At 47.5% G+C, this 26,112-nt stretch overlaps 9 protein-coding genes across 11 annotated transcripts; 5 read left to right on the top strand and 4 right to left on the bottom strand.

Annotated features, from left to right (window-relative positions):
- The first annotated feature begins 375 nt into the window (after positions 1 to 375).
- SPPG_07434 (uncharacterized protein) lies at positions 376 to 5,916 on the top strand. The gene is made up of 22 exons (XM_016755599.1): positions 376 to 604; positions 672 to 722; positions 796 to 892; positions 956 to 1,224; positions 1,282 to 1,509; positions 1,569 to 1,745; positions 1,804 to 1,980; positions 2,038 to 2,238; positions 2,293 to 2,459; positions 2,523 to 2,620; positions 2,701 to 2,965; positions 3,028 to 3,311; positions 3,374 to 3,414; positions 3,477 to 3,678; positions 3,756 to 4,095; positions 4,155 to 4,206; positions 4,263 to 4,487; positions 4,548 to 4,588; positions 4,645 to 4,791; positions 4,854 to 4,957; positions 5,028 to 5,129; positions 5,185 to 5,916. Exons 1-22 carry the CDS (start codon positions 442 to 444, stop codon positions 5,792 to 5,794), a joined length of 4,041 nt encoding a protein of 1,346 aa, XP_016605076.1. The 5' UTR covers positions 376 to 441; the 3' UTR covers positions 5,795 to 5,916.
- Positions 5,733 to 6,994, bottom strand: SPPG_07433 (GTP-binding protein rhoA). Its single transcript, XM_016755598.1, has 4 exons — positions 6,803 to 6,994; positions 6,691 to 6,701; positions 6,260 to 6,581; positions 5,733 to 6,188 (listed from the first exon to the last, which is right to left on the bottom strand). The coding sequence occupies exons 1-4, from the start codon at positions 6,896 to 6,898 to the stop codon at positions 6,021 to 6,023; spliced, it is 597 nt and encodes a 198-aa protein (XP_016605075.1). The 5' UTR covers positions 6,899 to 6,994; the 3' UTR covers positions 5,733 to 6,020.
- A 54-nt stretch (positions 6,995 to 7,048) lies between these two features.
- SPPG_07432 lies at positions 7,049 to 9,034 on the top strand. 2 transcript variants are annotated; one of them, XM_016755596.1, is made up of 4 exons: positions 7,049 to 7,427; positions 7,495 to 7,855; positions 7,920 to 8,838; positions 8,912 to 9,034. In XM_016755596.1, the coding sequence occupies exons 2-4, from the start codon at positions 7,817 to 7,819 to the stop codon at positions 8,938 to 8,940; spliced, it is 987 nt and encodes a 328-aa protein (XP_016605073.1). In that variant the 5' UTR covers positions 7,049 to 7,427; positions 7,495 to 7,816; the 3' UTR covers positions 8,941 to 9,034. The 2 variants fall into 2 exon arrangements, with proteins under 2 accessions (XP_016605073.1, XP_016605074.1); XM_016755597.1 differs by having other exon boundaries at positions 7,049 to 7,855.
- Positions 9,035 to 9,081: 47 nt separating this feature from the next.
- Positions 9,082 to 10,349, bottom strand: SPPG_07431 (uncharacterized protein). The gene is made up of 2 exons (XM_016755595.1): positions 9,412 to 10,349; positions 9,082 to 9,345 (listed from the first exon to the last, which is right to left on the bottom strand). The coding sequence occupies exons 1-2, from the start codon at positions 10,321 to 10,323 to the stop codon at positions 9,142 to 9,144; spliced, it is 1,116 nt and encodes a 371-aa protein (XP_016605072.1). The 5' UTR covers positions 10,324 to 10,349; the 3' UTR covers positions 9,082 to 9,141.
- Positions 10,350 to 11,595: 1,246 nt separating this feature from the next.
- SPPG_07430 (uncharacterized protein) lies at positions 11,596 to 12,795 on the top strand. The gene has a single exon (XM_016755594.1). It carries the CDS (start codon positions 11,614 to 11,616, stop codon positions 12,619 to 12,621), a length of 1,008 nt encoding a protein of 335 aa, XP_016605071.1. The 5' UTR covers positions 11,596 to 11,613; the 3' UTR covers positions 12,622 to 12,795.
- SPPG_07429 (uncharacterized protein) lies at positions 12,721 to 14,319 on the bottom strand. Its single transcript, XM_016755593.1, has one exon. It carries the CDS (start codon positions 14,022 to 14,024, stop codon positions 12,876 to 12,878), a length of 1,149 nt encoding a protein of 382 aa, XP_016605070.1. The 5' UTR covers positions 14,025 to 14,319; the 3' UTR covers positions 12,721 to 12,875.
- Positions 14,320 to 14,423: 104 nt separating this feature from the next.
- On the top strand, positions 14,424 to 18,487 carry SPPG_07428. 2 transcript variants are annotated; one of them, XM_016755592.1, is made up of 3 exons: positions 14,424 to 14,719; positions 14,811 to 16,104; positions 16,172 to 18,487. In XM_016755592.1, exons 1-3 carry the CDS (start codon positions 14,454 to 14,456, stop codon positions 17,954 to 17,956), a joined length of 3,345 nt encoding a protein of 1,114 aa, XP_016605069.1. In that variant the 5' UTR covers positions 14,424 to 14,453; the 3' UTR covers positions 17,957 to 18,487. The 2 variants fall into 2 exon arrangements, with proteins under 2 accessions (XP_016605069.1, XP_016605068.1); XM_016755591.1 differs by having other exon boundaries at positions 14,791 to 16,104.
- A 2,057-nt stretch (positions 18,488 to 20,544) lies between these two features.
- Positions 20,545 to 21,419, bottom strand: SPPG_07427 (uncharacterized protein; the record flags this gene model as incomplete). The annotated part of the gene is made up of 3 exons (XM_016755590.1): positions 20,545 to 20,901; positions 20,965 to 21,289; positions 21,373 to 21,419. The coding sequence occupies 3 exons, from the start codon at positions 21,417 to 21,419 to the stop codon at positions 20,545 to 20,547; spliced, it is 729 nt and encodes a 242-aa protein (XP_016605067.1).
- Positions 21,420 to 24,448: 3,029 nt separating this feature from the next.
- SPPG_07426 (uncharacterized protein) lies at positions 24,449 to 25,656 on the top strand (the record flags this gene model as incomplete). Its single annotated transcript, XM_016755589.1, has 1 exon — positions 24,449 to 25,656. Exon 1 carries the CDS (start codon positions 24,481 to 24,483, stop codon positions 25,654 to 25,656), a length of 1,176 nt encoding a protein of 391 aa, XP_016605066.1. The 5' UTR covers positions 24,449 to 24,480.
- Between the last annotated feature and the right edge of the window lie 456 nt (positions 25,657 to 26,112).

Genomic DNA, 26,112 nt, shown 5'->3' with positions numbered 1-26,112 from the left:
AAGGCTTGCCAACGTTCGTCAGTTCAACACTATGCCAATGCACGACAGTGACTGTGCTTTATGTGTATGTAAGCCGATCCTTCCAACTGATCAAAAGAATAAAAGATATCAAGAATAACGATAGAACAGCAGCTGCACAGCACAGCAATGTAATAGCGCAATCATCACAACGCCAACTGAAAAAGTGCAATGCGCGGAGATAGAAAGTCAATCCATAGCATATGCTGTCTTGGGAACAGTGCAGGTCAGTATTTTTGTATTCGTTTCCTTTGCATAATTCAATTCTTGTTAATTGGGTGGGAACGCTGTTTTGGGCCTTGTCAGGTCTATACTTCTTGCCAGATTTTGTTGGAAAATGTGTGATTTGCAAGTATGCAGTAGTTGAGAGAAAGTGACGCGGCAGAGTCTGACGCGTCCGCTCGACGACGATCACCAACCACCATGGCCACCTTAACCCATCCTCACGCCCTTACGGCGAAAACCCCAAGGAAGCCGTCTCTGCGGCCGGCCTCTGCAGACTTGTCTCCAGCCCATTCTGTTCCCGTGATAAATGACCCGGCGGAATTACTACACTCTGTAAACTCTGTAGTCAAAAATCGCAATGGTGACGGGCGGGCGCACTTCCACAATGGCCAACGGTTTATGTTGACTTTTCGACCTTGCAACAACAGGGTCCGTGCTTTGCCGGCAGACCATTCTGAAAAGTGACCACTTTGACACTGGTGAGTTTGACTGAACGGTGGTGTTGGAACGAAAAAACCTTAACGTGCTCGTCGCCATTGTCGACCTGTACAGGGTTGAACCCTCGACTCGACTTTCATCTTCAGGGCGCCCCAAACTTCCGTTCTGCCGACCTCAATATCTTTGGGGTAGCGCAACCGACAATTCCAGGGTAAAAGTGTGGCCTACACGCAACATCAAAGGGATGGCAGTCACATTTGCACACCACCTACAGGATTCGCACCATTCTTACGTTGCTGGGATGCGGCCCGACGTCGCAAGGGACAAGCCAACTCCGCTGGTTCTCTTCAAGGGAGGAACCAATCATCTATCTGAATAGAAAGCCTTTCGTAATCCGAGATATCGAGCATCCCCTCACGAACATAAGGTTTGTGCAAGGGATCAGCGCAACTAGACTTGAGCAAATGGAGTCGCGATTGAAGGAGGATATCGAAAAGGAAACCGCCAGGTTCGGAGGGCTGCTCCTGGTTCATGACGAGTTGGGTACGCATTACCGGTATACATCTGGAGCGTTCAAGCAGACTCACGTTCCGTGCACAGAACCTGGTCGTGTAGTACCGACTTGGATGGCCATTGACCATATCCAAACATCCCGCGAAGTTTTTGAATCATTTGTTACTTCGGGCTTCCGCATCAAATACTTCCGCATTCCTGTAAGTCCTGAACAAGCTCCAGAAGACAGGTACATAGACGAGTACGTACAGGCTATCAAAGACACCGTCAAAGAGGATGCGCTGATTTTCAATTGTGGAATGGGTGTCGGACGGAGTAAGTCTTATGAGCAGGCCAACTGATGTACACCGATTATGGGGTAACCGATGGATTAGCAACGTTTGCCATGGTATTGGCCATCCTGATCCGGCGCGCCCAGCTCATTGCCAGAAGAGAGGAAGACCCGATTCCGGTGACCCAAAACCTCGGGTCGCAAGCTAATCTGCTTAGCTTGGAAGAAGCTACAGCGCAGAATAAAGCAATGCTTCGGATGATGTATGTCCTGGAAAAAGGTGATATCGATTTTCTTTTCGGATTTCATAGGGAACGGTCTCTTATATATGCTACTAGGTCTTTCGGCGAAACAGCATCCGGGTTCGGCCCTTGATTGGGTCCTTGCCCGGGGTCCACTAATTGCAGATCTCAAAAATGCTATTCTGGGAAACTACCAATGCATCTCACAGCTAGCGAGTGTGATTTCACACGGTCCTCACAACAAGAAATTGCTGGATGAAGTTATTGACAGATGTAATGTGCAGCCCGCTTCCTTGTTACGACGATCTTGATCCTCACACACGCCTTTAGGTGATATTATGATCAATCTCCGGGAAGTTACGCTCATGCATCGAGTTGAGTACTTTGTCGATGGGGATCCGACGTCACTGCAAAAGGCAGTAGGATGTTTGGAGCGATACTTCTTCCTCCTTGCGTTTTGCTCGTATATCGACGAGCATTCCTTGAAGGGATATCAGCCGTCTTTCACTGAGTGGCTGAAAATGCGACCAGGTAATCATAACCTTGGCAAGCCCCCTCTAAGTAGACGTTAACCGACGTTTGAAGAGATATCCGTGATGCTTGAGAATTTTCGGGTACACGGTCCAAGATTGCAGCTATTCAGACCAATTGAGGATCTTTCACTACTATCGACTGACATGGAAGCTCAGAAAGGAAGAGGATGGGACAAAACGCGCCCAACAGCGTATGAGTTGGAAAAGCACGTAATCAAGGTGATTGACGACATTTTAGATAGCTCATTGGTACTCTAGTAACCCACCCGTTCGCCGGTTCAGTCACGAAAGGGAACAGTTCTTGCCGCGCACACAATTCTTAAGGTCGATCATTGGTTGAAGGAGGCACAAGACACCATTGAAGGAGCAGCTAACTTCAGGTATCGCTCATGCGGCAGCCAGCACAGTGGTTCCTTCTTTTTTGCATTATCAATAGTGCTAATTTAGCCGCAAATTGAAGGAAGCTGCCAGGTTTGAATGTTTACGGGGTGGCTCAACCAACTATTCAAGGTGTCAAAAACGTTATGCATGTTCTTGAGGAGGACTCACCATCCACAAGAAAAATCATATGGATAAATCTTCGGGAGGAGCCTCTCATATATATCAATGGCATACCCTATGTCCTTCGAGACGAGTACGTCACTCTTCGTAACATAAAGTCATATTCGGGTATAACGTCGAATCGCCTTGAGCTGATGGAAGCCCGACTGAAAATGGACACATTGGTATGCTATCAACCTGCCAGATTTCTCAGGAAATTCTGTGTTCCCTAATATTTTGTCATCAGTCCGAGCTTGAAACATATGAGAATCAAATCCTTCTGCATAACGAAACGCCAAACGGGGATGTTGTTGCGCAATGGGAGGACTGTCATCCCTCGAACGTACTGACTCTTAAAGAGGTCTTCGAATTAGTAAAAGCCGAAGGCAAGGAAGATTACCGGGACAGGGACATTGAATTCGCCTATTGGCGGGTTCCCGTCACAGCCGAGACTCCACCTGGAACCACTGACTTTGATGATCTGAGGAGAATCATCTGCGAAGTTGATCCGAAAAATACGGCGCTTGTGGTGTGAGTGCTATTCAATGTCACTCATTCAGTTGAGATCCCCAAAGCCTCATTCATAACACCAGGAACTGCCAAATTGGCATGGGCCGATCGACAACTGGAACAGGTATTGTTTGTGCACTAGTGTATTGCGCTCGAAGCGATGATGTTAAAATCAGTTGGTGCTAGTTGTGGCGTGTCTCGTGTTGAACTGGCTGAAAGGTTTAAAGCCAGAAATTCCTACTCCTGTCAAACCGCCCCTTAACTATGCGATCATACACTCGCTGCTCCGAGTGATTCGCAACGGCTTAGAGTGCAAGCGAGTAGTAGATGAGTTTATCGATGCCTGCGGCCAGCAATATAATCTGAGAGACGCTATTGAGGAATTCAGGTAGCGTAAAATCTGTGTCTCTCTCTATGGTCGCAGTGAACGCAAATGGTAATGACATCGGATTCATCTGATTTCAGACTCAAGGCGGAGCACGCCACAGACGAGCAAACCAAAGCCAACGCCATCGCAAAAGGTGTGCTTAACCTGAAACGATATTTCCTTCTTATTGCTTTCAAGGCATACTTGGATCAAAATGAGCCCGGTTTCGGGGTTGAACTCGAGAGTTTCACTCTTTGGCTGGATTCTCATGCAGAATTCAAAGGAATGAAGCAGGCTATGGAACTGGAGAATGGTATGGATGCGATTCTCCCGGTTGAGCAGATGGACCCCGGGGATGGGCTTGCACTGTCGTCGGAAGTCCTGGAGGTAGTTAGTCAGCGGAACGGTGCGGTAATGGGCAAGAATACCATCTTGAAGGTACGGTCTTGGTAATCAGATCTTCCAGATCTGTCAATGCATACTGATACCTCTCTTAGTATGACATGTTTCCAGGGGCACAGAAGCTTTCCTTAACAGAGCGGATAGATGGTATGATTTAGACGATGTGCTGTACAGATACCTAATGCTCATGTTTGGCAACCTAGGTGCACCGAACTATCGTCGAATACCCCTTCCTAATGTCCGTGGCATTTGCATGCAAGGGAAAGCCTTCGGCGCTGACACCGATCGCGCATCAGCAGTGTATGGGATCGGCATGCCAACGAAGACCGCTATAAGAACTGTGCTGCACAAGGTGGGCGCCTCTCCTCACGGCGTAAGGCAATTGGTCTGGACAAGTTTACGAGAGGAACCAGTCTTGTATATCAATGGTACTTCAAAAATTTGCAACAGCGTAGCGCGGATGGAATTGAAGCCTGTTATTATTACAGGGAGACCTTATGTTTTACGGCTTTTCCAAGACCCTATGAAGGTTCGCGCTCTGTTTGTATCATACCGGCCAGCATTTGATTAACATGCGTTTGTCAGAACCTGGAGGCTACCGGTATAACGCACGAGCGCGTGGAGATGATGGAATATCAGATGAAGTTGGATGCTATTGCGGAGATTAAAAAATACGGAGGGCGGATGCTACTACATGAAGAAGAGGCTGACAGCCAAGGATTTTCGATTGTGGTCAGTTGTGTAAATTCAATTCGCAAGTAACTCCTTCTGGCTTTACTAATTATACTGTGTAGCCTGTTTGGGAAACAGTAAAAGAAGAAGACGTCCAAACTCCGTTAGAGGTATACCGCTCAATTCAAGAGGAGGGTTATCGAGTGGACTACCTACGTTTACCCATGTAAGCATTCCAACGATGACATTACATAGCGAACGACTAAGATCCCTTTCCCGTCGTTGCTTATGTGTAGTACGGATGAGCAAGCACCGATTCCGGACGTGTTTGATCGCCTAGTGGAGCGCCTCACCAGAGTTACAGAAAGCACGGACATAATGTTTAATTGCCAAATGGGGTACGTCATCAATATTTGGTGTTCGTAGGTTCCAATTCTTACTTGGTGAACCTAGTCGTGGCCGAACAACAACTGGGATGATAATCACCTGCTTAATGGAAATGATCGTTGGGAATAGCACGTTGATCTCGAACCCTGGGCAGATCTACGAAACAGAAGACATCCCGTTGACGAGCGTAGAGAGTGACGTCATCCGTCAGCGATATCAAAATGGAGAGTATAAGATGATCCTGCAGCTTGTTGCAGTACTGTCTTATGGAAAGCTTGCCAAACGCTTGACGGATATTGCCATTGATACGTGTGAGCATATTCAAAATCTTCGAGGGGCCATTTACGACTACAAGTTGCGAATAGAAGCCCTTGGCGAGAAGAGCGCCAAGAGACAGAATTTGTTTGAGGTCGGATGCAATTACTTGGTGAGGTATTTCTATTTGATAGTGTTTGCGGATTATCTTCTGGAGATATGGGCTGGCTGGGAAGGAAGACTGCAAGGAGTTGATCTGGCAGGAGAAGTGGAGAAAGTGGAAAAGGAGGGCTACAGCGCCATTACGGGAGTAGCTCACATTGCGGAAAAAGCGAGCAAATTGATAGACTTTAGCGCTTGGCTTGCCGAACGGCGCGAAATTGCAAACTTGGCACGAAAAGAGCTTCAAGGCTTAGAATGAGAATGAACCTGGTTTGTTCACAAAGCCATGCGCGCTAGTTTTATTTCACACTGTACAAAGAGGTGCACTAAAGAAAAGAGAGGCAAGCAAATAAAGAAACGCCAATCTGACACTACTCAAGTCAACCCGCCTCCATGCTCGTAGCAGAGCCAATTCCACAACTGGGATTAGGATCATCTTTCGATTTTCACCAGGACTATCTATGGATTGAAAGGTTGCTTCGCCTTTACAAGAAAATACACTTTTCCTTCTTCCTTTTATGATTATTCTTCTTTCCGGTCACGGCCAGCGCGGCACGGGTGGCGTGTTCAAATATCTGGGTGACCCCTTCTCCGGTCTTTGCACTGCATTCGAGGTACCGATAAGCACCAATTTTCTGTGCCATGGCATATCCCTGGGTGCACATTAGCCATCAGCAATTGGAAATAACATCAGCAGCCATCGAAAATTCACGCATTCGCATACTTGTTCAGGAGTCACAGGAGATTGCCTGACTCTGGCCAGGTTTTCTCTCGTTCTGGCATCGTTCCTGAGATCCTTCTTGCAACCCACAAGTACAACTGGTAGTCCTGCACAAAAATGGAGGACTTCGGTAATCCACTTGGTTTCCACATTGTCGAGCGAATCAGGGGAGTCAATAGCGAAACAAATGAGGATGACGTGGGAGTCGGAGTATGAGAGGGGGCGGAGTCGATCATAATCTTCCTGGCCAGCTGTATCCCAGAGGGCCAGCTCTACGTGGCGGTTATCGACGACAACGTCGGCTACATAGTTTTCGAAGACAGTTCTAGTGAAATAAAGTTGGGGTCAGCACCATTAGTGGGAACCTTCCTCTCCGCCACGCTCGCCTCCCAGCGCTTGCTCAGCACATGCTCTTCTACTGCGTAAAAACTTACGGAACATATTCCTGTGGGAGAGAGAATATAGTAAAGTGTTAACAACCGGAAGGATTTCAAGTGAGAGTCGGCAAGCACGGATACACCTGTAGATCCTCTTCAGATGACCTACCTCTGGAAAGTGGTTCTTCGAGTACCGTATCAGCAGTGACGTTTTACCGCCCGCACCATCTCCTACGATAACTAATTTCCTTCGTAATTCTGCCATTTGATGTTTTTCAAAGAGTCGCAAATCGCTCCAAAAACCGGGGCTCGAAGGGATGTCATCACTCCAAAGTGGCCGCAATGGACACGTGATCTCACATGCGCTTTGCGGTCTGGTGCTGAGCTGCTGGTTTGGAAGAAGGTTAAGGCATACGGACCACCAAGGGATGAATAAATGAATAGCGCTGTTCTTGCATTACTTGCTGAATACTCGAAATGTTGCATGAAAGGCGTTTGGTAGCTTTCACTGCAGATGAATAGGGTTCTTGATGATCTCACAAGTTTTTGAAATGATAACTACCGTCAATAAATGGGAGCAGTGCAAAAGACGTTTCTGATAAATAGGGTAGGTGCTTTAGGAGTAGGTAGCTGCATGGCTGTTGTCGGGCTCGATTGCAGTATCGCACGCGAACATTGTGGGCTCAGGTGAAAGAATGGAAGCACTGTTCTGGGTGATAAATGACACGCCAACTTGCTGACGAACGTGGAGCGCGTCCGCGTCTCTACATGATCTGAACCCGATCTGAACGCATGTGAGCGCTGCTTCTTGGTTGAAGTCTGCCTTAATTAGATACCCATGTTCCTCATTGTGGACGGTAGATCTCGCCGGAAAAAGCGACTATTCCTACTTGGCGCAGTGACCGTGTCAATCTTCCTCGGCCTGGTTCTCTTTTCCCGTTCTGTTGCTATAACATCCCAACTATACGCTCGACAAGGCCTAGAAAAGGTCTTTCTTCTCAGCGACATTCCTCAAGCCAATCGCTCTCAACCGCAGCAAAAGACATTTGACCATGTGTTTGACGCGTACATCCAACGGCATGAGCGGGCTTTAAGGAATCTAGAGGATGCCGATACAGCGTTCGTCAAGGTGGAGTTTCTACAGGCAGGCCTTGGAAACAATATACCTCAAATCTTAAATGGAATGCTGGTAGCGTTGCTTACAGGACGAGTACTGTTAGTTGTAAGTGGGCAAGGGGTGGTCAACTGGGTAACTAGTTGCTCATAGCCTTCAATGTCTTCCGCAGGACTACAAAAAGCTCCCAGAACTCTTTGAATCCAAAATCGAGCTCAATTGGTCAAAGTACGAGAGCAAACTAACCTCGTCCGCTGAAAGCACTTTCATTTACATTCTCGAACACGGGAATCATGATCGGGATAGAACATGGCTGACTTTGGCTACGAGTGACTTGAACGAGGTTTATGGAGCTCACCGGATATGGGGGGTCCGCGGCTTTGATTATTCAGCCCCTCTTCTGCAAGCAAATCCACATTACCGGGCCATCTTGCAAGAATGGTTCCCGGATGGCCGCATATTTTATCACGTTATGCGGCGATTTATCAGCATACACAGCGATATTATGGCCAAAGTGCATTCTTTCAAGTATTCACATTTTGGAAAGTATACGATCGGTATCCACGTACGGCGTTTGAAAAACGAGAAAACAGTGCCACAGATCAGAACATATGCAGATGTTGCTCTTCAAGTGGCAATGCAATCTGGTGTTGCGCTAGATGATATCCGGTTCTTTGTGGCTGCAGACTCTCCCTCGGCGCGCCAGGAGCTGTCGTCAATGTTGGGAAAACATCGTGTGATATACACGCCTATTGACGTGGTATCCACGAACGAAAACAATAACCCAGGCGGATCGTTGGCAGACGGGTTGTGGGATATGGGTTTGCTGATGCATTGTGATCATCGGATCGTCACCTTGGGATCCTCATATGGTCAAATTGCGGCGGCGTGGACCGGACTGCCGTATCTGACTGTTATGCATCTTTATGAGCGCATTACGACAGCAACGGAAATTCTCAAGGTGCGATACTGGGGATCAGCCTTGGGAGAGCCGTGCATGTACGCAACCTTGCGAATATTATCGAAGGAAGTCAAAGGTGGGAAATGGGCCGAGGCTGCACGATATTTGAAGGAGATGCCAGGCTATCTGCGTAAGTACGCTGGAGAAAGATTGTCGATGATTTGCGTAACTCATCACTTATTTTTGTGATCGAACCGATTCAGATCATAGCCAATGCCATTGGAAAACGTGAAATGGATGAAGCAATGAACTAGACAAAGATCTTGGCTGAAAGCTAACATTGTACTTTGCTGCTTGCGTAAATATAAGCTGGTGTGGACATGTGACCTCGCTGTATCGTAACCGTGACTGGCTAATACCTTTCCTGCCTACTTTCTGGCTTTCCTGTCAGTGCTGGAGCCCCTTATTTGATAGCTATCTGTATTATCTAACATTATGATGTGCCCATCGCCTCATCTAATGAAAGAGCGGGGGTGTGAGGACAACCCCGGACGCGTTCAGATTCATGAGCTAGATAGTTTTGGAACGCAAACCATGGATCCAGTTTACATGTCGGCAGATTTGCATTTTTATAGGTTTCCAGCACCAAAACTCTCTGAGGGTTCAAAAGAGCGATGGCATTGTGCACTAGTTGATCCTATAGATAGCCCATATGCTCTTAATATCTCTTTGAGGTGAAGTCAGTGAACCTTTTGATACTTACCTTGCCAATGAATTTGCCCATTTCCGCGTATTTGTCCCGCAAGCGATAGAATTCATGGGCCCACCACGTTATCGCCTCTATGGGCCCGCCAAACCAACCCCCCTCTATTCGGTCGGCCGTTTGGTCCAAGAGACTATCTGGCTCAGATTCGTGAACGTTTTCGAACTGATTGAGCGAGCCCCATGAGTTAATTAATCCTACGATAGGACTTTTGCGTCGCTCTGGTCCACCACCTTTCCATATCTCGTCAACAGTGAAGGGATCTGGCCAAAGACGATAAGGATGCGCCCTATCCCTAAATGAACCTGCATCAACCCAAAAGAAATAGCTGCTATTAAACGGATTCAACTCTGTCGCTTGAACCACCATCCATAATTTTGCCGCCCAGACCGCATACAAAGAAGGGGTGTGATGATGTTTTTCAGGATCCATTTTATGTTGATCGGCGTAAATGTCGCTATAGTTTCGATTCGGTGGTAGTTCCCATATGCTGTCAAAATCTGCAATCACAGTCGTCAAATGCTCGAATCCCTTTCGTAGGGTCGCAATCTGAGAAGCATATGATCGAGTGGTATACACAATCATGGGGCCAGAAACTTTCGTCATGAAATTGCGAAGCCATTGGTTGTAACTTGAAGTCGAATGTTTAGATTTTAACGGAAAAAACGCGGTTATGATGGTGACCGGTGATTGAGAAGGGAGTTGCGAAATGATTTCATCAGTGCCGGAAAGAGACCAATTGTGCTTGATAGAGATACGTCCAGCAGAAAATGATGCATGGTAGACCAGGCAACAGGTGAGTATAAATGCCGCAAAGAGTACGAGAGCATGTTTCCGGAGAAGCAGCCTCGAACGAGGCAGAATTCGAATAGAATGACCTTCCAAAAGATGGTACGCTGGTCGTTGACCCATGCCGTCTCTCGATGCAGGAACAGTTCACCAGGACTGGTGAACGCGTCCGAGCCATGTCGTGTTTGAACGCGACACGACCGATCTGCCTTACGTAACCCGACATTTAGTTCAGAAAGGTAATATGAATCCAAGAAAGGCAGGTAAGCGGATATCACAGTTTCCTTAATAGGATGAATTAGTATTACATCAGCAGCATTCCGCTGATGAGCATGAAATCCGCAAGGCTCGCGGATAAGAATAACATATTTTGCAGATGCTGCAACAACGCACTCAAGACATTAGCTGAAGATATTGAAAGCTCTATTCATTGAGAAGATTGATCTCTACCTATTCTGTACCATACACAGCGTTGGCCTCCGTCTCACGGCGATTGGGTCCGCAACGTGAATAGGTTGAGTCCAGATGCACCATAACAAGGATATTCAATTCAGGTTCAGCGAAACAATAGGGTGGATCATATTAGTATGCAATCTAACAGAAGAAGCTACAGCGGTGCCCAAGCGCCGTTGCGCGATAGGGTTCACAGTCACCTTTAGACGTGTCAATGCATTTTAACTGGCTCTCAGCAATGTTTCTGATGCGCAACAACTGCCCTTTGTTGCTGTTTGTACTGTTACATTAAGTCCTCACGGCAAAAGGAGAGCTACTGGCGGTCCCCACCGATGTCGATGCGGTCAAAGCTATCACGACAATGGTGTACCCTTGTTGCACTGCAAGAGCCCCATGGAGTCCAGTCTTGCAAATGGTGTATGATGACTGTTAGCGGGCATTACAAACATCGGATGATAGCCGCAAGATCATGTTTCAAACAAGTACCCCCAAGGGCTCTTTTGTCAATATTTACTTATTTCGTTGGTCTCGGTAGCTTGTCATTACCGACAACAGTATCCTGAATGTTGATAACGAACGGGATGCTTCGCTGCGCGCACGCCAGTGAAAAGATCCACGTAGATTTCAGGCCGAGATTAACAACTTCGCCGCTTTCCTTCAATGCGCAGTGCAATCGAACAGTAACTCTTGAGCTGGCATCGGACAACGTCCTTCATGACGGAGAGCATGCGATGGAGCCAAAACGTCTGGATAGATTCACTAAACTAAAAACATGTGCGCAATGTATATGCAATAACTAGCCATCCCAATTCCATGTCAGGCTGTGGACAACCTCGCAATTCTCGAGTCAAGTTGGAGATGGCTGGCGCATAACTTGGACTTGGGTTGGACGCGTCGACGCGTCTCTGGATTGGCCTTACGCGCGTGTTTGGCTGGTTCCTCCTCTTTTATTCTCCAAGAATGTACCGTCCAGCCCTCAAGCCAACAGGTTACAGCTTCTTCACATACCGGTCAAGGCACAAGATTCTGATTTCTTTGGCCATCTTCGTCAGTGCTGTCATTAGTCTCAACTTCCTTGCGTCAGCCCTGAAATCTTTTGCGCTGATTAACTCACTCAACGGGAACCTTCCAAAACATCTGGACAGGTCAAACGGCGGCGTGATCATTGCGGTTCTAAGCACTGATGATGAAGCTGGAATGCTTCGACGGGAATATGGTCGCCGTTGGTGGAGGCGATACCAAAACTCTCTCAGTATACCGGAACCGGGGGCAAATACGTCAACCACCGTACCGTTCAACTGGATCTTTATAGTAGACACGTCAAAACAAACACATTGGGAGGGGGATGTCCTCTATCTGAATACTCCTAGCGGATACAAGCATCTTGGGGAGAAGATGCGTCGACTTTTTATCTACCTCTCACAAAAGTTCACGTCGATGGAATTCCTCATCAAAACTGATGATGACGTTGTGCTTTGCCTAAATCGCTTGGCCAAAGCCGTATCCGAAGTGCCAAAGGAAAAAAGAAGGAGGATATATGGGGGTACATTGTGGAATGCGGAGCTGCCTCAAGATCCCAAACACAAGTTCTACGATCCGCTCTTTGTGCAAGACACTCGTGGCACAGTGATAAAAACACACCCATACGGCGTCGGTGCTGCATACATGGTAGGATGGGATCTGGTACGATTTATCGGCCGAAATGCGGAGGAACTGAAAGTATATGAGATAGAAGATTTAATGGTAGGGACGTGGCTATATGGATTGGACAGATATTGGGCGGATTACGATGGGGACTTCAATTGTGGCTGCTTTAAGTATGCTGAAAAGTTTCTGGGCAAGGCAAATGAAGCAAAAGGGATTCATGACAAGAGTATCTGGGGAGAAAGAAGTGTGTGGTGGCATGATTGCAAGACGCGATTCCAACTTGATGGCTGCCATGCTGTCTTCAAAGATTCAGCATGTTGAAGAGAGCAGCCGTAAGTGTATGCATATTAGTTTGTTGATAAGCTGCGGTATATTTCGCCGTGCAGGATGCGGATACCATAATTTATACGAGAAGAATAGAAAGAGCACAGGATACTGTCCAAAATGTAATCTGTTTACAGCAAGATTGGGTTGGGCAAAATGGGAGAATATGAGCCGCATTGGGACAGAAGCAAAACTAATCTCTTCAACCTAACTCTACAAGTTACAGAACCGCCTAACAACCCCCACTATATTCATCCACTACGCAGCGTTTTTGGCATATATTTCAAACAAATTTCAGGGACGCAATTCGTTTGCATCAATGATACAAACACAGAATTTTCGTTGATGTCCATTGGCCGGCCAGCCGAAAACATATGGATCCATCGGCAAGCTGAAAATAACCCCCAAGTCTCCTCCCATCGGCCCTTGGCAACCCACGGAATGTGCTCTGCCGCCAGGTTGTCGCAGGAGCGGAGAAGGGGAGGAAGAAGCAAAGCGTCTCCTTTCGCCACAAGATCGGCATAACCTTTCGAATGGGATCTCGGGCCGATACAGTTCCAACAGTGTGGATCGGTGAACGCTTCCATGTTCGAGAGGACTGCATGCGCGTACGGCGACTTGGGGGGCAGGACAAAGGGGTTGCTATTGAACCAAACGCTATTAGGTACTAAATATGGTCGGCCTCCTTCTTCTATCTGTCTGACATGCGGGGCGGAACATGTAACGGGATCCGGAGCTGGAGGACAACGATCTCCACGTTTCTCGTCCGCGCTGATAAAAAAGATAGCAGCGGGAATGTCATCTGGAGTAAAACTATCCAGGAAGAATGTGTCCCCGTCAACATACAGGCCTCCGTAAATGTAGTTGATGCACACTTTTAGGAAATCTGATTCATGCGTGTTGTAATGAGGGGCTCCAGGTGCTAAGAAGGTGCCATTTACTGCCCAAGCAGCGAGACTACCCGACACATCGCATAGTCTCGCAAGAGTCGGGAAATCATACTGTTGAATGTGAAGGTCGTATCCCAGTTCGCGATACGAAGCGATAGAGTTGTTACTCAACGTGTTCGACCAGATGTGAAATGACTCTTCAGGATGATGATAAAAGAAGGTTCCAAGGGTAAGATCGAGTTTGATCGGAATCTTGTCTTCCCGCGACCGCCAGGTGGTAAAGTAATGCCGACGAGAGGGCCCAGTTTTGGGCACTATTATACCGTCCTCCAATGGCCATTCGTAGGCCTTCCGTCCTTTGGGCGTCAGAACATATTGCACTATAGTGCGGTCTGATGATTCGTTGTGGAAATATGCGACGGTAAATATAAAAAGGAATAAAGCGAAAAAGGTTGCCCGCTTGATCTTTGACGGTCGACTCGTGAGAAACGCGTGTAATTGAGCAGCCATGAGCCCGACGGGGAGCGTTTTCAAAGTGCTATTGCTCGAGAGTATACGCAGTGTGTGTGCTTTCTAGCTACCAACCGGGAGAAGGTGTAACGGGCTGCTAAAAGGAAGCGCGCTTACGATACGCGCATGATTGGTGATCATTAGCAAGCCATCTCTTAGCTTCCTGACACATTCTGCATATGTGAATTACTGCACAGACGAAACTTGAATAGGACTCATATCGCAGGCCCATAGACAATTCATATGCGCATTCTTCTCTTGCTACTTCAATCGTCGGAGCGACGTATCTGCGGGTGCAACATAACGTGAACATCAACGAGTGCCCAACGATCGCGTCGCGGTTTACGTTAGCCCTACCACCAGACGCGTCGTGCTGCACCGTTTCCTCTGACCATCAAAGGATCGTTCGCCCAAACGTGCAATGCGCCTATGACAATGCGAGGAAGTCTGGCCATCATTGCCTCGATTGCTACGAGCGTTACCGGACTGCTTGCGAACAAGCTCTTCTTCACAACAGCACCTCCAGATTCCTATCTCGAATTCGCGTTGTTCCTGTCCCTTATCCATCAATCATCATGTCATATATCTAGACGCATCGCCAAAAAGCTGGGCATTTATTATCCTTTGGATAAAAATGATCAGTCTATTTGGGCGGTGTCTTTGATTAATTCTGTCGCACTCACGCTTGAATATTGGTACGTTAGTGTTAGTGTTTTGCCTTGGGTACCCCAAAAATATTGATCTGTCGAGCATTTTACCAATTCAGTCTCGTTTATTGTGTTACAGGAGCATCGCACTTCTTCCGATTGGCGTCTTCCAAACTCTATGGATGTTAATTGACCCATGTATCGCTACATTGCGCTCGAGATCTCCCCACATTCTGTCTATCTGGGTCTTTCGTGGTATCCTGCTTTTCGGCGCTGCCTTAGCGTCTGCGGAGACAATCGCCGGAATGAACGTTACCATGTCGCTAGTAGTGGTTGCTGCGATATTCTTCCGCAGTGTGTCTGGGGCCCGCATACCCAAGGCCCACCGAAATGATGATTTCGGTACTTCGTACGGACACCTTGCGTTCTTACTCACGATTGGCACGATGTTGATAGTCGGGTACACGAGAGAGCATTTTGCGCAAACAGAGCATGCAAATACGAATTGGTCAATCCCATCACTCATTGTCCTTACATCTGTTCTCGCCGTCGCCGGAAATTACTACGCGCGTGTTCTGGATCATATCGTCTCAGGAACAATCCTTCAAGTTGTTAGAACTGGAACGGCCGTTATCGTTCTCCTTTCAGCGTCTACTATGGAACAAGATGGGTGGCCGACATACTTCCATATCAGTACTCAATCCCCGGTGACGATCGGCATTTTTTTGGTCATGGCTGGAGCTGTTGGAGGTATTTACTGCCAGACTAAGGAAGAACCAATTGAGATTGTTGGTACTGGGAAGGGCTATAGCCAAGTAGATGCATACAAGGGACAGTTATCAACGTGTGCAGTTGCCAGGAAATCGAAATGGGGGACCCGTGCTGCCTGTTGTTGGCAGGTCATAGCTTGGTGCTTTCTACTGAGCTCAGTGATCAAAAGAAGCAAGCTTGAAGGCCCTGGCTGCAAATTCGACGGACAGAAAACAGGATGGGAATGCCGTTCACTATATGACGCTAGTATCAAGACTCAGAACAATCTCCCTGACGAGGAAAAAGCTGTTACATTTAAAGTGTCCCCCAATGCTCGCCCACGGCGATTGACAGAGCCAACCTTTTACGAGCGTACTCCACTACACCCTGCCAGACCGCGCAATCAGTTCTTATCGTCAGGGTCTTTGGCAGGCTCGACGCCTATCCTTTCTATTCTTACCGTTACCAAGAATCCTAAACCGATTTTTGAGAGTGATACAGCTGCCTTTGTGCTCCAACAAAGTCTTCAGTCCTTTCGTTGGATTATCGTAAATGACCATACAGATATACCGGAAGCGATGGCTATGCTCACACGAGTAGCGGCCTCAGATCCGCGGATCGTGCTGGTTAATAACACAGGGAATCCGGGTATCTCCAACGCAAGAAACGTGGCACGACAGCATGTACGTGTGTTGCGCTCATTGCCGGAGATATGTGCTGATGCTAATAGTCAATACCGCTTGTTTTTAGTCGAACGCCAAATATGAAGTTTGCCTCGATGACGATGATCTGCGTGAGCTGGTATCTCTCGAACAAGCCGTGTGGTTATTGGAAACCAATCCGCACTTGGCAATCGTGTGCTGGTATATGGTGTCATTCGGTAGTTACCAGGACACCACTCTCAGCGGTCCCCATACGGGGTCCCGCCAACTATCAGGAAACCGACTCTTTTCAGGGTCGCTGTATCGTCGTTCTGCATCGGTCAATTGCAGCTATGATCCCGCGCTCAATAGTGGTGGGGATGACTATGACTACTGGCTGTGCCTTGCTGCAAACGGCAACTGGGGAGCCACCATTCCGGAACTTTCGTACTGGTACCGAGTAGGGAGTGGTCATACGTGGACAAATCTTTTGAGCAATTGGGACAAGACGTTTGCCTACATTCGCTCAAAGTATCCGTCCTTAACTTCGGAAACATGGCCGGCACACGATATTCCCCCATCTCAACCTTCCGAGACTGTCAGATGGGGACGCCCCTTTGATAATTGGATTGCATCGATGTCGGAAAACAGTGCGTTGGTCCTTATTGACAGCTTTGGCGGAAATGTTTCTGGGCGAAGAACACTCCAAATGGTCGGCGACCTAGCTCGTCTCGGTTGGCGTGTAACCGTAGCTGCCGTCTTGCACGATTCCGAAGAGATCCGTCCTGAGTACTACATGTATACTCATGATGTATTTAGTCTTCCCCTGTTTCTAAGGACTGCAGATTTTCCGCGGTTCCTGACCTATTTGGCAGAGAGTCGAGGGATTAAAGCTTTTGTACTGACGGAATCTGTTTTTGGATATGAAGCACTTCCCTCCCTGGTCGAGCACTTACCTGACAACACGATGGTGTATGATTACATTCATTCCATCGATGCTGGACCTCTATCGAGGGGTTTCGCTGCCATGTCTGCTGCTAGCGGAAAGTATATTTACCGCACGTTTGTAGCAAACGCACATGTACGTGACTTCATTGTCAAGCGCGGACGTAATCCGGAATCTGTATATATTCTGGACCGTGGCATTGACACTGGGTACTTGAAGCCCCCTCGAGATATTACTAGAGCTAGGATGCGGACTTTCCAGAGCGCATCAATTAGCGTCGCAGGGGCGTGCGTAGTCGCATACACCTCTAGTTCTACGAATGCTCCTGTGGTCGTTGAAGTGGCATCTGCACTTGCAAGTCTGTTAGGACGACGGAAACTTCTGATGGTTCCGCTTCACGGAAGCGACCTCCAAGAAGCCGTTAGAGATGCAATCCGAAGTAGGGACGATGTTGCAAGTGCCTTTCACGAAGAACCATACATCTCCGATGAGAGATACCGGCTATTAATCGCAGTTTCCAGTACTGTACTCTCCTTCTCATCTTCAATCGACAACGCACTTGTTGCTCTTGCCTTGGGTGTACCCATCGTCTCAGCGGATGATGTGCAAGAAGTGAAAGCGGCTTTCTCTTCGGTGGAGACTACTGCTGCCACTGTGGTTGATTCGATACAAAACGTCAGTGCGCTTGCGATGGCCTTGTTAGCAAACTGTAACAGAAAATGGGTCGTTAACGAGGAGACAAAAAAGGCGGCCAAAAGGAAATTGGAAAACACAACCGCGTCAAGCATCCTCGCCGCTCACCTGAACCACCATGTTAGCTCCCCCAAGTCTACGATAGGAGCGGATGCTGCAGTTTACTCGGCAATCGAACATTTACTGAGGGATCACAGGCTGCAGGCGGACGCATACGAGCATCAAATTAGGCTGCCAGATTATTTGAAACACTAATTTAATAATACCGATAGTATTTTGCCAATAACAAATGTCAAAATACACCAGAACCACTTGGGTCTGGCGACAAGCAGCCCAGATAGCTACTGCATCGCAATACGTCGCGGTTGGTCAACCGGGTGATTAGTCCACGATCATACAACAAAAATCTCACTGGGCCTTTCCGAAGCTGTTTGGTCAGAGGATGTTCAGATACTTGTAAAGCAGAATTAGTCTGGACAATAAGCATGGGAAATATCTACAAAGACATATCTGCGATCATAGCAACGTATTAGTTGCTTGGCAATGCTGTCATTATCGAGAGGACGAGGGCCTCGGCGCGAGATTGGCAATGCTGATGATTTGGTTCTTGTTGAGAGTCAAGGATGGAGGACAAGAGGGGAAAAGAGCAAACAAGACAGGGGTTTATCTAGAAAAACAAGTGCATGTTCCACTCATCAAATGGATGCAGGTGGACCCATTTTATTGTTTATCTTCATGACAATGGCACATGAGCGTAGTCAACTCAAGTTGCTGGAACGCCACAGGGCATTTAACATTACCGAACTGTCTTTGAAACGTCTAAAGTGTCCCCTGTAAACTATCTCATCCAGCGGATCCTGACCTGGTTCATTGCAACCCAGAGCGACGATATGTACGAGTGGTCCCACAGGCGGGATAGTAGGGACCTTGTATACTAGTCTTTCCTACATCCTGAGGACATGCCAAATAATGGAGTGTAGGATTGCAGTGAATAAGATACATATTCCAACAGGAGATTGAATCATCTTCGCAATTTTACCTTTTACCTTTGGAAGGTACTATTGGGAGGATATGATCAATCCCCTCCCTTCCTCTATGCATGTCGCCCATCCCTCACACACTCCAGAATATCTTGGCTGATAAAGCTTCGGTTGCATTCGAGACTCATCATCATCTGACAACTTGAATCATTCGAGACTCATCATTATCTGACAACTTGACTCTGGCAAGAAGCCTCGAGTATTAAATAATTTATTGTCATATCACATTTGTGGGCACTGACTTGTCGTCTCTATTGTAAAGCATACCAATGGTGGTCCATGGAACCCCCCGGCTCTCTCTGTAAACTATGTCATTTGAGCTAGAAATTCGAGACACATAGCCTGATAGTTTTATCTTCAATGTCCCCGTTCGCATCATTGATCCGAATCAAGGACTCGTGAGCAACTGGCATGGCAATTGGCGCCAATAGGACTGAGTATTTCCGAGTCTGTTATTGTAAGCTCCCTTCAGTGCGTACTGTGGGAGGATTGTATAGGAAGTGGAGGACATGAATTATCTTTGGTTGTTTCAACCCTTTCCAGTAGCTGAACCATTCATTTTTGCTGACGTTTCAACCATCAAGGCAACAGTCATTGCTTGATCGCAGGTTGATGGGATCTGGCGATACCGGTAATTCATGCCCAGATGAACTAGAAATTTGATATCTATTACTCAGATAAGCTGTGGTTTCGACCTCTACGTATGTAAATACTGGACTTACCCCTGACCTATCCTGTCCCGTCGCCGTTATAAGGCATACATTTTCCGACAATTTGGGTCTCTCTTGCCCATTTGAAGTTCACATAGGGTAATCTACGAGAAAACCCCAGAGCAGTCAGATTCTGATGGTAAACGTTTTTGCTGATGTATGGCGAAGAAGAATCATCGGACAATGAGCACAGGTCGATTCGAATCTTCCCCATTGTCGGCAACGCTCCTGATGATTGAAAGGCATCCCTCTGTCCTTAGCTTCTCCAATATACAGAATGCAACATTAACATATGCGGCCTATAGTTTACCACCAGATGACATGGCAGATGACGAACGAGCGGATTCGAACACGTCCGCAGTTTTCAGTAGATGCCGGTTCATCTATCAATCACAGGCTGGGTTTGTCCCCGATGCGTAACCTTAAGCAATCACCAGTGACATGATGGTAACCAACGTACAGGCATATATATATATGGGATCGAACAGGCAGCAAAATGGGGTGTCCAGTGCTAAACGTTAGAGAGATGGCAATCAGTTCCGCCGTGGCCAGTCAACATCAAGGATTCCTAACTCTTGCATCCCGAAACTATTAGGTACCGACATAACATATGGGTTGTGCAGCACGCCCGAAGAGAGGTGTCCAGACACTGTACCCTTCAATGATTTGGAAGCACGGCAGGATGGCAAATGCTAGTTTAGGCACGTATGCCTCCACGAGCTTGTCCATCAGATGAAGATCGCCTTATCCTAGCCAACAAACGAACATAGTGTAGGTGGCCGGCGGATTGCTGCCATCCAAGAGATTAGCGGGAGGAAGAGAGAATGCCTGAATCCAAGTTTTGAATTTCTCTGAAAGTCTCGGTCGTAGTTTGTTACGCAGCTTTGGGAAGAACTATGCGTCGTTGTCGCTGGTCTTGCAACAACACTGGCATTGGCGGGAAAGTAATAACTGGACCCTAATCATTAAGTTGTATGAATCGCAATTTGGAGACGAGAAAATATCTTCTCGACTAGGAAATATACAATTGTGATATACGACAAAGAGCTGCCAATTGAATATGCTAGCAGTGGGGTCATTCTGATTAACCCACTCAATTCTCTGATACACCATCCACCTTCCCAGCCTCGCCAATGTTCTGCCGAAGATCTGGAAAATTCGGCCGTTTGTCAATCGGTCTGCCAGTCATGATATCCTGGATCATGCTCTGGAAGAGAGCCCGCTCGTTGGTTCGAGGAAAGGGTTCATTGGGTACTGGGCGTTCCAAAAACTTGCACAAGGGTTCCCAACCTTGCGACACCTCGAAGACGAGGAGCTTTTCCGAGGGCACGCTACGCTTGACCTCCTCGAGGCGATCACGGAAGATTTTCTTGGCGATTGCCGGGTTCTCGAACTGGCCTTTGAAGTTTCCTCCCAAACCCCAAATGCTGTGTTGGCAATATTCGTTGACCTGTGCAAATCAGAAACATGCTTTAGGATCGTTTGACACCATTTCTAAGCACGACCGACATACGTTGACTATGTCTGGGTAATTCTGAATTATGCTTCTCGGGAGCATATTCAATTTATATACGGTCTCCCTTACGCTTTCGTACCACGTGTCCGCATCTCTCACCGAGAGAATGACTTTGGCATTTGGATAGACCTCCATGAGCTCCTTCCAGAAATCGCATGCCGGCCAGTCCAGCGTGGCCGTATATTTGTTGAAGATTTGGGTCAAGTCGACTTGTTTTCCATCGTGAGCATCTGTCCACACCGCAAAATCCGTTGGATGTTGGATTGCCTCGGTCATATGATAGCACGGAAAGCCGAGTTGCTGCAAAGCAAGTTGAAGGGACCTAGAAATCAGTGCTGAAACATGAGCATCTCCTTCTCGCAGTTGATCCTTGAAGGCAGTAACAAGCAACGGAATCAAACGCACTTTGTTCCCGTACGTCCAAAACCAGCGCCGATGATTTCAAGTGGCATTGTCAGGAAGGCGGTCGACGCTGATGCTTTGTTTCTCTTGAAGTCCACGATGAGAAGATCAGGAAATGGGACGGCCTCTTCATACTTATGGATGGAGCGTCCAATTTTAACAATGACATGTCCAAAAAAGAACGATGACTACCTCTACCGGGACCTCCGCCATGCAGTAGCTGACGGGACCTGACAGCTGCACAAAGCTAAAGGCAGTGTCCAATTTTGTTGACGGGGTCCGTGGAAGGGCAGTAGCAGGGGCTGAATTAGGAGGCTTTGGAAGCCCATCCACGTCCGCATGATGATATGACGACCCTCCGCTTTAAAGGGCCGCTCGCTCACATTGTAGAGTTCTTCACCATACGTGACTTGAAAAGCTTCAACCATTAACCATTGAGGCCTCACTCACTTTAAAGACAGTGACAGGGAGGAATTGGATGCAATCGAACAGCAGGATGGCAGTGTCCGATTTTGTTGACGGGGTCCGTGGAAGGGCAGTAGCAGGGGCTGAATTAGGAGGCTTTGAAAGCCCATCCACGTCCGCATGATGATATGACGACCCTCCGCTTTAAAAAGCCGCTGACATTGTAGAGTTCTTCACCATACGTGACCCGAAAACCTTCAACCATTAACCATTGAGGCCTCACTCACTTTAATGACAGTGACAGAGAGGAATTGGATGCAAATCGAACGCAGGGTGTCATATCAAGAAGATAACCGTGCCCGACCCCTTAAGCCCCTCAGACTCATATAGTGGTGTGCAGGTATCTGATGTCAATGGCATCGATGAGAACATTCATGTGGTGATGGATCTCTCTTGAAAGAACTGGAGCGCACATAGTTGGGGATTTATAGATTTTTATGCATCTATTCTAAGATAACTGACCTTCTTTTTGTGATGGCTTGACGCTTCAATCTGTTACATTTTCAGTGTAGAACACAAACGATAGAGACAGAATCAGCACGCCTGCATTAGGGCTTTTGTTGTGGAAGCCACGCGATCAAGGGCAATATTTAGTGCAGCAGTCATACCAAGGCCCAACGTCGCGGCTACCGTCATTTGCGTATTCGACTCTGGTACCTGTAACCTCTTGGCGTCAGTTCTGCGATAGACACATCCCAGTACAGTGCACGCAAGGACTACGGAAGAGACATTAAACTTTAAAGCCATTTCCTTCTCTTTGTAGACGATGTAGAAGTATACTCGCTTGATTGATGAACACAAAGGTGTAAACTTGGTGCCCATATAGCGTATTTCCATGCGCCATAAATATACTTGGCCCGTTCACGCCCGTTGTATTTTGAAGGATCCTGAGCTTCGTACAGTAAAGAGGAGGCCGGTGGTGTGTACACCGCTTAATTACTTCCCATTATTCTGGTGCACTAGACTATGGACCTGGCAAGTAGGACGAATAATGCAGTCTGCAGTATCGGCAGTTTGTCGTGCAGCGAATGCACCATATTTACAGGAGATGGCCTTGTTCTGATGTCGTGACACTAAGACAGCTCAACATGTGCAACATTGTGTAGAGGGGAACCAAACCTGACTTAACCCCCAGTGGGTACGAACAAGTGGCGCCTGCTTCTCAGCGAGACGAACTGAAAGACAGTCTCAAACTCTTTGTCATTGGTTCCAGATTCCATCGAACAGGAGCGACGGAGTGATCACCATCTAAAATGTGAATTAGCGGTGCCAAAAATGAAATCACCCACAGCAGGCGGCCATTCAAAGGTGCGCAGATAGCGAACGAAGCATATGCTCGCTCTCAGTTTGTAGATATCCGACCAACCCTTGACAGGGAATCAAATTGTATATTCTGGACATTTGAGTGGATTTTAGATAATTAGCACCTACTTACACGTTTCAGGCAAATAATTTCAATGAGCATTCATAATAAATGTTTAGGTTTGTGAAGAGATATAAGCTAATTATAACCAAGGTCCGTTTACAAGACATAACTATTTCTGCGTTGCTCGTAAAGACCCAACCCTCAGAAATCGTCAGTAAGCTTTGGAAAATATCGTTATTTCATAGACCCTGGGTTGAGGGCCAACGAAACATGTCGTACCAATTATAGCAAGCGATATTGTCCCGGTTTGCAAGCTCACCAGACTTAGGGTTAAGCAGGTCGGCAGACTATCTGATGGGTGGCACCCTCGACCTCTCATCATGCTTTTAAACCATTCTTTTTAACCAATGCCACGGTGGGTTTCGCTGATGCTCGATGATTGCCCCTCCTTCTCTTTCTTTTGTAACGCAAGGACATGTCGTTTTTGTATCAGAGGGTTGGTTGCATCAATTCGCATCGTATGGTGAAAACACAATTTTCAAAACGTTGCTTGAGTGTATCGGCATCTCGTATGTGAGGGGCCATCAAAGACTGCAAGTCATGCAAGTGCAACCGATCAGGGGTAATATGTTGCGATTCAAGAATGTCTGTGCGTTTCTGCGTAAATATTCATATTGGAGGGTTTCCAATGTATTAGTTCAGTATGATTAGCTAAAAACAATCAGTTGTGTTTTTGCAGTACTGACCTATTCATCAAATCAAGTCACTAAATCAACGGAATGCGTTCATGTACCAGCTGCAATCTCATTCTTCAAAAAGCGCATGACTGTCTTTTGAGACTTGAGTATTTCGACGGGTTTCTTGCGATGGAGCCACTGGATCGGGACAAGGCCGATCGGAGCTGGCGAACGACTGACACCACAATGCCACACCACTTTCAGCTTTGATTTTGAACATTCTTAGTATCTATATCCTAAACCTTTGGTACTTACGTATGTGGGCATTGGTTAAAATAGGTCTTCAGGCTAGTTTTGAAGTCTCACACGAAGCCAACGGAGGGCTGCACTTTCACCGACACGAACAGCAAGCAAATTTTGAGTGTCGAAGCTTGCGTTGAACTTGTTTCAGCACAATACAACTACTCCAGTGAGATGCGGGACGGCCAAAGAACTTGGCGGGGGTCGCCATTTACCGCCCGAACTGCAGTGCGAATTGCCGGACGATAAATAGGTCGGAGTGAGTCGAGTAGACTTCCAGATCTCCAAGTTAACCAGAAAAAAATGAACGCTGCCAATGCCTTCTTAACGCTGACATCGGCTCTGTTGATTTGCTCGGCAATCGCAGCTCCAAACCCACATCCCGTCCACGCTGAAATTATCGCATCGATAGCCGAAGCAGAACAAGTCGACCACCATCACGCTGGCTTTCTGTTCAAGCGCGAACAATATCTTTCTACAAAAGCCACTCTCCTGAGCTCGCAAAGTAACTCCACTGTAGATGGAGGTCATTGGATCGATCGGCGAAATGGAAAATTGATCGTCGCAATCAAGTCGGAGCACCGACATCGACGTGATTTGTCAACGGATCCAGATATCGAGCATCGCTTTGTCGCCAGGTCTACATCAGACCTGGAGGACCTCAAAAGCCAGGTCGACGCAGCTGCTCAGAAACACCAACCTACTGGGGTCACCTGGTACGTAGACGTCCCAGCCAACAATATTGCGGTCAGTATATGGGACATCAAGCGCAACAACACAAATACCGATGTATTCATCAATGAAGTGTCCGGTTTGGGCCCTGGCATCAACCTAATCCACGGTAGTCCAGAGATAAAGCCGCGATTTGGAATCTTAGACGGCGAAGAGCTCACCTCAGCAAACTTTATGAGCTGCTCTATGGGGTGGTGGGTCAAGGACGGATCGGGGGCGGATCTCCTGATGTCGGCTGGTCATTGCCTGAAAAGTGGTGGTCACAATTGGTTTCGGAACGCCTTGCTCATCGGCGGAAATACAAAAAACAATTTCGGGCCCATGGATTGGGGTATCATTCACGTTGACGACATCGCTGCGCCTAGACCTACGACGCAGATCACCCTCCACAACGGGAAGACTCTGAAGATATCTGGTTACGGAAGAGCTCCTATTGGCGCAACGGTTTGCAAGAGCGGGACGACGACAAAGTACACATGTGGACCGGTCAAGGCTTACGATGCAACTGCCAATTACCAATCGGCAGGAGTTCAGGTAAAGGGCATGACACTTGCTGATGTGTGTACCCGCCCTGGCGACAGTGGGGGACCGCTCTTTCAGCCAGACCCAAATCGCCCGACGACTCATGCGATCGCGCAAGGAATAGTTAGCGGCGGCCCAACAGAAGGCTGTGCGAACTCAATCTACCAGCCCATTGATACGGCGCTGACGGATTCACAGACCATTTTGATCACAAGCACGGACTAGCACACCCAATCGCAAATCCATCACGATCACGATCGGGCGGTCAGCTTAGGTAGAGGCCAATGAGATCCTTTAGACTTAGACATACATTGCACAGTGCTCTTTAGTGTAGAATGCCTGTATACGGGCCCAGATGCCACAACTGTAGATAGAACGTACCGTATTGCAGACTGAAATATTCGTGCAACCGGCACTTGTGGGATTTGTGGTGCCCCCAGCGTCTTCATTTGTGTTGGTAACTAGAAAAGTGAGATGTCCCGCTATTCGACATGTGAGATGTTGACTGTTGTGTATGGTATCTTGCAGTGTTTGCTCGTGTGCAGCGCTGCTTTCGTTGTGACTTTTTGTCGAATCCTAGGTACCAGATGGTCCCAAATACTTAGGGTTAGGGTCAGGGTTAGGGTTAGGGTCAGGGTCAGGGTTAGGGTTAGGGTCAGGGTCAGGGTCAGGGTTAGGGTT

Source organism: Spizellomyces punctatus, assembly GCF_000182565.1.
Source record: "Spizellomyces punctatus DAOM BR117 chromosome Unknown supercont1.16, whole genome shotgun sequence".
Lineage (NCBI taxonomy): Eukaryota > Fungi > Chytridiomycota > Chytridiomycetes > Spizellomycetales > Spizellomycetaceae > Spizellomyces > Spizellomyces punctatus.
Note: the sequence above shows the minus strand (reverse complement) of the source record. Positions and strands in the feature narration are given on the sequence as shown.

Excerpts from the sequence above, each read along its gene's own strand:
- SPPG_07434 (XM_016755599.1), top strand. The coding sequence starts at position 442 with ATGGCCACCTTAACCCATCCTCACGCCCTTACGGCGAAAACCCCAAGG. Across the intron at positions 3,312-3,373 it reads AAAAATACGGCGCTTGTGGT|GAACTGCCAAATTGGCATGG; the intron begins GTGAGTGCTATT and ends TCATAACACCAG. Across the intron at positions 4,207-4,262 it reads CTTAACAGAGCGGATAGATG|GTGCACCGAACTATCGTCGA; the intron begins GTATGATTTAGA and ends TTGGCAACCTAG.
- SPPG_07432 (XM_016755597.1), top strand. The coding sequence starts at position 7,472 with ATGTTCCTCATTGTGGACGGTAGATCTCGCCGGAAAAAGCGACTATTC. Across the intron at positions 7,856-7,919 it reads CAGGACGAGTACTGTTAGTT|GACTACAAAAAGCTCCCAGA; the intron begins GTAAGTGGGCAA and ends TGTCTTCCGCAG. Across the intron at positions 8,839-8,911 it reads GGAGATGCCAGGCTATCTGC|ATCATAGCCAATGCCATTGG; the intron begins GTAAGTACGCTG and ends GAACCGATTCAG.
- SPPG_07433 (XM_016755598.1), bottom strand. The coding sequence starts at position 6,898 with ATGGCAGAATTACGAAGGAAATTAGTTATCGTAGGAGATGGTGCGGGC. Across the intron at positions 6,189-6,259 it reads CTCCTGTGACTCCTGAACAA|GGATATGCCATGGCACAGAA; the intron begins GTATGCGAATGC and ends ATGTGCACCCAG.
- SPPG_07429 (XM_016755593.1), bottom strand. The coding sequence starts at position 14,024 with ATGGCTGCTCAATTACACGCGTTTCTCACGAGTCGACCGTCAAAGATC.
- SPPG_07431 (XM_016755595.1), bottom strand. The coding sequence starts at position 10,323 with ATGGGTCAACGACCAGCGTACCATCTTTTGGAAGGTCATTCTATTCGA. Across the intron at positions 9,346-9,411 it reads TGGGCAAATTCATTGGCAAG|GATCAACTAGTGCACAATGC; the intron begins GTAAGTATCAAA and ends GGCTATCTATAG.
- SPPG_07430 (XM_016755594.1), top strand. The coding sequence starts at position 11,614 with ATGTACCGTCCAGCCCTCAAGCCAACAGGTTACAGCTTCTTCACATAC.
- SPPG_07428 (XM_016755592.1), top strand. The coding sequence starts at position 14,454 with ATGACAATGCGAGGAAGTCTGGCCATCATTGCCTCGATTGCTACGAGC. Across the intron at positions 14,720-14,810 it reads GCACTCACGCTTGAATATTG|GAGCATCGCACTTCTTCCGA; the intron begins GTACGTTAGTGT and ends ATTGTGTTACAG. Across the intron at positions 16,105-16,171 it reads GAAACGTGGCACGACAGCAT|TCGAACGCCAAATATGAAGT; the intron begins GTACGTGTGTTG and ends GCTTGTTTTTAG.